The 7,584-nt window shown below is 33.4% G+C and overlaps 1 protein-coding gene across 1 annotated transcript; it reads left to right on the top strand.

Moving 5' to 3' along the window:
- The first annotated feature begins 1,094 nt into the window (after window positions 1–1,094).
- LOC106328245 (phosphatidylinositol/phosphatidylcholine transfer protein SFH7) lies at window positions 1,095–5,889 on the top strand. Its single transcript, XM_013766646.1, has 13 exons — window positions 1,095–1,320; window positions 1,541–1,583; window positions 1,676–1,922; window positions 2,659–2,758; window positions 2,859–3,125; window positions 3,230–3,307; window positions 3,375–3,526; window positions 3,621–3,720; window positions 3,804–3,890; window positions 3,986–4,106; window positions 4,198–4,562; window positions 5,438–5,515; window positions 5,621–5,889. Exons 2-13 carry the CDS (start codon window positions 1,565–1,567, stop codon window positions 5,633–5,635), a joined length of 1,629 nt encoding a protein of 542 aa, XP_013622100.1. The 5' UTR covers window positions 1,095–1,320; window positions 1,541–1,564; the 3' UTR covers window positions 5,636–5,889.
- The last annotated feature ends 1,695 nt before the right edge of the window (window positions 5,890–7,584 follow it).

The raw sequence follows: 7,584 nt of genomic DNA on the forward strand, positions 1-7,584 counted from the left end.
ATAAGCATTGAAATGATCATTCACTTCTTTACCAAACTCAAGCACTATGATCATCCACTCCTTTACCAACTCAAGCACTATGATCATCTACTCATCAAGCACTATGATCACCCACTCATTTACCAAATTAAGCACCATCTTTGTTATTTTATGTATTGTTGTTCACTATAAATACCATCACTCATCTCACTCTTTTGTACACCATAAACAAGAACAAAAATTTATAATCAAAGAACCATTACATCTTTTTCTTCTTCCTTATAATAAACTCTCTCCCTTATACTAGTGTTATTTGCTTCCTACGGGTATTAAATTCTACTCTTATTTAAATTTCTCGATATTATAAATTATAAGTTATTTCATAACAAAACGTATATAGATTGTCTGTATATAGATAGTCTAGTGATAGTGATAGACGAATTTTGGGAGGCTAAACAACTTGAATTTGAAGCAACTTTCGTAACAATAAATTTGTATGGCCATATGGATATAAAAAATGTTTTGTGGACTTTATGTAAATATCTGGAAAGACGATTCATTCATAGACTGCGATTTCACTCAGAAATTAGTCTAAATTTTTTCATAGATTTGGAATATATCCTAAATTAATAAAAACAATTAAATAACATAAACTGTCGTGGAAAAGCATCCCAACACAGATAAAATCCAACGTGTTTAACCCCAATTTAAAATGATATTGTCATATATGTATGCTTTAATTAATCGGTGTATCCAAAATCCAATGTAATATGTGTGGTTGTGCTTTTGAAAAAGTGATTTGTAATTTATTACTCCGAAATCCTGTCGACAAAAAAAAAAAAAAAAACTCCGAAATCCATTAGTTTTGTGACTTTTGTCTCAGCAAATCCCACTACTAAAAACAATTGAGTGTACCACCGTGCTACGAGTCTATGCTTTTTATTTTATTTTACTTGATGGTTAGCATGGTTGATGTAAAATATGTTCAATCTCCGAGTAGTGGGCGGAACAGCCTGAACTCAGTCAACATAGGCGTCACTCTCTCTTCTATTATATAGGTTTATTGTACATATATGATTGCTTGCTCATAGATTTTAATATATCACACATGTCTATTTCCATATTTAAGACAAACAAGTTGCAGAAAAAAACAAGTTGCAAAAAAAAAGAAGGGAATAATCTTTGGACCTTATCAATGGCTTGTGAGATTGCAAATTAAGTATTTTTCTCCAAGTTTTAGTTTCAAATCATCTTCTCCATTACCATCTTCAACCCTTTCCCCTCTTAATCATTCTTTTTTTTTTTTGTCACAACCCCTCTTAATCATTCATCTCCGAAAAGGTTAAGACTAAAACAAATATTTCTCATCTTATCTTTCTCAATCTTGATTATTCTATATCTTGAATTATCTTTTGCTTGATCCTTCACCATCTACCCTTCTCTGAAATTGCGCCAGCGCGTTTAATTCATCAATTCGTATTTCATATTAATTATATAAATAATCCGGCCATCCGGCCATCCGGCCAATACTTATTTCTGAATCATCTTAATTGTCTTGTAGGTGCTCAATTAAGTTCATCCAAGCATGGCTGACACCAAACAAGGTATATAAGTCAATGCATTTGTCTACGCCGTAATTACAATTTTTTTCTCTTTTCTAATGTTAATTTAAACTAATGAGTCATGGGTGGTTTAGATATTGAAACTTCGGAGGATGAGAGGAAGATAGTGAAGATAAGCTCCTTTAGAAAGAAAGCAATAAGCGCATCAAACAGATTTAAGAAGTCGTTCAGGAGGAAGAGTCGGAGGACCAGCAGAAGAATCGTGTCAGAACCAGGTGGCATCAATGCCGATGATCTTAGGTCTATTGATGCATTCCGTCAACTCCTTCTCCAAGACGACCTTTTACCTACCCAACACGATGATCCTCACATGATGCTCAGGTTTTTTTTCAACTCATGAAAGAAAACAAAATTTGCACTTAGGTACAACTTAAAATAGATTATTGCATTTGGAAAATGAATCTATAATTGTTTGCCAAATCCAAGGTCAACAGCGAAGCCAACTACCCAAATATCCAAAAATAAAAGATATATAAACTAGTGTTTTTTTTTTTAACTTTAGTAGGTGGCATGATGAAAACTAACTGTTGTGGAACATTAGTTTTTGGACGTGGAAATATTTTAGACTTTTTTTTTTTTTTTTTGCAAAATTGAAATATTTTAGACTTCAACAACTTTGAGTTGATCTATTAATTAAAACTCATAGCTTACTTAATATTAATTTTGAATATAATGAATTCAAGTCATATTGGAAGAAGTCCACTCTCCAAATAAAAGTTATATTACTTGGTATGGGTCTCGTATTTCTTACAAATTTACGGACCCACATACTCATGACTGACCAAGTCATTCAAAAAACTTATTTAGATTTATTATAGTGAGAGTATGTCAAATAATGTGGATGATATCAATATATTAGATGACAAAAATTATGATATGTTTACGTAACATAAAATTTCGTATCAGATCCGAAAATGTCCAAATCTGACTTGAGAATCAAGAACTTTTTATACATATACATAATTGTCTTTATATGCCAATAAATTTCCTATAATTATTGCGAATTTAATATTATAACATTAAAGTTACAATCTCTGATGTTTTTTTATCTGCGAAGATTCTTAAGGGCGAGAAAACTTGACACTGAGAAAGCGAAGCAAATGTGGAGTGACATGCTCCAATGGAGGAAAGATTTCGGAGCCGATACAATCATCGAGGTTCACATTTTGTCCATAGTTCGTGGAACATCTCTCTCATGCCGAGTAAATATATAATATTTGACAAGTTCTTCAAATTTTTTTTTTCCCGATGCTGAAGGATTTTGAGTTTGAAGAGATCGATGAAGTTGTCAAGCATTATCCTCAAGGCTATCATGGAGTGGACAAAGAAGGAAGGCCGGTTTACATTGAGAGATTAGGCCAAATCGATGCTAATAAGCTGTTACAAGTGACTACAATGGACCGGTACGAGAAATACCATGTAAAAGAGTTCGAGAAAATGTTCAATATCAAGTTCCCTTCTTGCTCAGCGGCAGCCAAGAAGCACATCGATCAAAGCACGACCATTTTTGATGTGCAAGGCGTGGTACTTTACCTTTTTGTATCTCCATTCTTCTTTCAAAAATGTATAAATTAAATGCAAAAAATGAGCTTAGATATTTAAAATATGTGGCATCTTTCGAATACTAGGGGCTTAAGAACTTCAACAAATGTGCAAGGGAACTTCTACAACGCCTTCTCAAGATCGACAACGACAATTACCCTGAGGTATTCAGTCTCAAACAGCTTTTCATTATAAATGGTAACAAATTTGTGAAAAGGTTTTTCTTTGTAGACTCTAAACAGAATGTTCATCATCAATGCGGGTCCTGGATTCCGGCTCTTATGGGGCCCCGTTAAATCTTTCCTTGATCCAAAGACGACATCAAAGATTCATGTTCTTGGGAACAAATACCAGAGCAAATTGCTCGAAGCCATTGACGCTAGGTAAGATTACTAGTCGTTAATCATCCTATGCTGCTTTGTGTTATATATATACAATTATTTGTAATTTTCTAGAAAATCCGGTTTCTTGTACTAGTGAGTTGCCACATTTCTTTGGCGGCCGTTGCACTTGTGAAGACAAAGGAGGCTGCATGCGATCTGATAAAGGCCCATGGAACGATCCTGAGATTCTTAAGGTCAACTTTGGAGCTTAAAACTTGTTTTTACGTTTTTTTTTAGTCTCTTACCAAACATATAAGTGTGTTATTATGGAAAGCAGATGGTGAAGAACCCTGAGGCCAAGTTCTCGACTATTTCAGAGGACGAACGCATACTTGTAGAAGATGAAAGATTGATGGTCTTTGAAGTATGCTGAGAACTTTGACAACAACCAAAACACATTAACTTATAATTCTCATCAGTTATACCTAATTAACAATATTTTATGCATTAACTTTGTAGCCTCTAGAGAGAAAGAAGAAGAGAACCATCAAAGTCAATGTGTCTGAGAAACACATTGCAACTGTTGACAAGTTCATGGCTTTGTCTTTACCTGAAAAGCCTCCAAAAACCGTCAAAAGAGGTAATATAGCTATTGACATTATAGCTCAAGTCTGAAGACTATTTCTCGCTCTACAATCCAATTTGTCTAATCGTCATAGACTGTTACGTAGGGAATGGGCTACCAAAGAAAGATGATGGTTTTCTTGTGGGAGGGGTTATCGCCTTTGTGATGGGAATTCTAGCAATGGTCCGGCTATCTAAACACGTTCCACGCAAGCTCACGGAGGCTGCATTATTTGGCAACTCAGTTTACAATGACGAATCAAAAATTACTAAACCCTACCAAGATCAGCTTTCAACACCAGTATCAAGCTCCGAGTATGTATTAATGGCAAAGAGAATGTCCGATCTTGAAGAGAAGTACATGTCCCTTGATTCGAAACCAGCGGATGATGGTTTAGAGAAAGAAGATAAACTTCAGGCCGCGCTAAACCGGGTCCAAGTGCTTGAGCAGGAGTTATCTGAGACCAAAAGGGTAAGATCTAACCTCAGTCAAACTAGACTCAGTTAAATAAACGACAAAACAAATATTAAATTAACTAATTAACCACGCTTGTGTGGTCGGGTGGTCAAGGCGTTCCGTGTTCTGTGGATCCTTAAAGGGACCCGAGTTCGAATCCGCACCACACTAGATTTCCACGCGCGTGACCACCGTGACTTTCACATTAATGGTTTACCCTCTTTTTTTTTTTAATTAACAAATGGTAAAGAAAATAGCAAAATGGTACAGGTACAAAGCTAGTGGAAATCAACGCGTTTTTTAAGAAAAAGAAATACATATTAGTAGGTTAGAATTAGGATCCGAGATCAAATCCAGATCCGCTCCAAAAATCCGGATATTCAGAGGGGCCATGGATATCTTGACTTTTTAGTCTAGATATCTGGATCTGTAATTTTTATTGATAATAATTTCAAAAATAGTAATATCTATATATATATAAATTAATTTTATTTATTATATTTTCATTTTATAATAGTATATATAAAAAATTTAATAGTATATATATAAATAATTAAAAACATAATATACATTTTTATTTTTAAATTGTTTTTAATATTTTAATATATTTTAACATTATTTTTATTTATTTTAAGGATCCAAATCCGGATCAGGTTATCCGCCGGATATTACAATTTTTAGAAAAATATCTGACGCCTGAATCTGAGAGCTCCAAATCCCGATAAAGATAAAAAAAATATGGATCTACCGGATAATGATCCGGATGATACCTTAAAATTCCCCGAATACCCGATCCGTCCCACCTTACATATGACTACATTTTCTTTTATAATAGAGTGGCCTATAGTAATGTAATATAGTTGATTATTTTGCTTCTTTTTCCGGTTTAGGCTTTGGATGAAACGATCACCAAGCAGAATGGGATTCTTGAATATATTGAGAAGAAAAAGAAGAAGAAGAAGAGACTGGTGAGATAAATCCTTTAGAGAACTTTTATGATTAATACTATATGCTTAATTAATTTCTAGTATTCTTTGTCAACGTCCCTAAAGTTTTTTTGTTGTATTTTTCAGTGTTTCAGGTTCTAAATCAACGAACCACTTTGACCCCAAAAAAAGAAAAGAATTCCAGTCTGAAAATAAGATGAGATGAAAAGCACATGAGGAATATATGCATATATGGTTTTTCTATATATAACTTTGTTGTTAAGCAAAAAGTGGGGTTTGCCACTAGAGGCGTGCTTTGGGTTCTCTCTTGTTGAACAAAAAAGGTTTATCTCTTGTAATTTCGAGTGTATATTTTGGTATTCGCTTGCAACTTTTCGTACTTATACGTAAATTAACTCGTGCGAGTAAATGATAACCAATGTATTAACTATCACTAGTGTGCAGAGAGAATATATTTGATGTCATTCCATTTAATTATTTCATTGGATGGCAACTGAAATTGGTGGCCATCTGTGGCTGACCCTCCAGCAAAGATGCTCTTTAGGGAAACAGAATGATGTGCACAAATAAAAAAGGGAAACAGATTGATGAAAATCAAACAAATTATATATTTTACTATTTGCTATCAATAAAGATTTTAAGATTTTTCTGAATCTTTATGTAGCAGTAGGCAGTGGCGGAACTAGCGTGTAGATAGGGTGGTTACTTGACCCATATGAAAAAAAAATCTTGTAATTTCTTTCTAAAATTTTGATGAAATGCTGAGAAATTAATTTATTGACCCTTGTGAGTTGTAATTGTTATTAAATTGATCCTGGTAAACATAAATCATGCCTCCGCCACTGGCAATAGGGACTCCTTCACTAACTGCTTGATCTTTCTGAGTTTGAGATTTTTTTTTGTATCTATTAGGTTGTATAAATATTTTTGATCCCTTTTTTGTCAGTCATTGGTATCATTGGAGAATATTTAAAAAAAATATTTGGATCATATCTTTCGGAATATATTTAGCATTGTGAATATTATGTAATTTTCTTATTGGTTTTAATATAACTGCTTAACCTAGAGTCACAACCGACTCTCGACATGTATAAGTTATTTGAGTAACTGATGTGTATCAATGGAACAAAGCAAGTCCAGTTTATTCTTATTAGTTAGTTTGTCTTTTGCCGTTCATCAAGCGACAACCAACAATTTGATAACTGTTATGATTTATAGTATCGAGAAATTTAAATAAGAGTAGAATTTAATAACCGTAGGAAGCAAATAACATTAATATAAGGGAGAGAGTTTATTATAAGGAGGAAAAAAAAAATGTAATGATTCTTTGATTATAAACTCTTGTTCTTGTTTTTTAGTGTACAAAAGAGTGAGATGAGTGATGGTATTTATAGTGAACAACAATACATAAAATAACAAAGATGGTGCTTAATTTGGTAAATGATTGGGTGATCATAGTGTTTGATGAGTAGATGATCATAGTGCTTGAGTTGGTAAAGGATTGGATGATCATAGTGCTTGAGTGTGGTAAAAAAGTGGATGATCATTTCAATGCTTATCTTATAACACTTCCCCTTGATCATCCATCTTGTATTACGTGGTGCCTCGTTAAAAACCTAGTCATGGAAAAGTAAAAAGAGTACAACTAAGTAAAAGTAAAAAGAGTACAACTACGTAAGCTCCCCCTCGAATGAGTAGTCATAGAACCTTTAGAACAATGATAGATTTTCATCTCTCAAATTGTAACATTCTCTTTGGTTGTCTATCTTTTGTATGTTCTTTGTTGCCTCGTTAAAACCTTGTCATGGAAAAACCCAATGGGAAAAAAAAAACCATGATAAGGAAAAAGAGTACAACCACACTTACCATCATATTTCTTTCTCTGGAAATAATATCTTCAGGATATGCATTCCAATCAACTCTCTTCAGAGAATTAAGCTTAAGAGAATAAACTCTATTCATTTCTATTATGATATCTAGGGCCTTTAGACTTCTTGTCCATAATTCTCTTTTGACTTAGACAATAGTTTATTGGTCTATTTGGATTTCAATCCAAATTTCTTACATATAATCGTATTGAAATTCGTCTA

This window comes from Brassica oleracea, chromosome C3, assembly GCF_000695525.1.
Source record: "Brassica oleracea var. oleracea cultivar TO1000 chromosome C3, BOL, whole genome shotgun sequence".
Lineage (NCBI taxonomy): Eukaryota > Viridiplantae > Streptophyta > Magnoliopsida > Brassicales > Brassicaceae > Brassica > Brassica oleracea.

Excerpts from the sequence above, each read along its gene's own strand:
- LOC106328245 (XM_013766646.1), top strand. Across the intron at positions 3,126-3,229 it reads TTTTTGATGTGCAAGGCGTG|GGGCTTAAGAACTTCAACAA; the intron begins GTACTTTACCTT and ends TTCGAATACTAG. Across the intron at positions 4,107-4,197 it reads TCCAAAAACCGTCAAAAGAG|GGAATGGGCTACCAAAGAAA; the intron begins GTAATATAGCTA and ends ACTGTTACGTAG.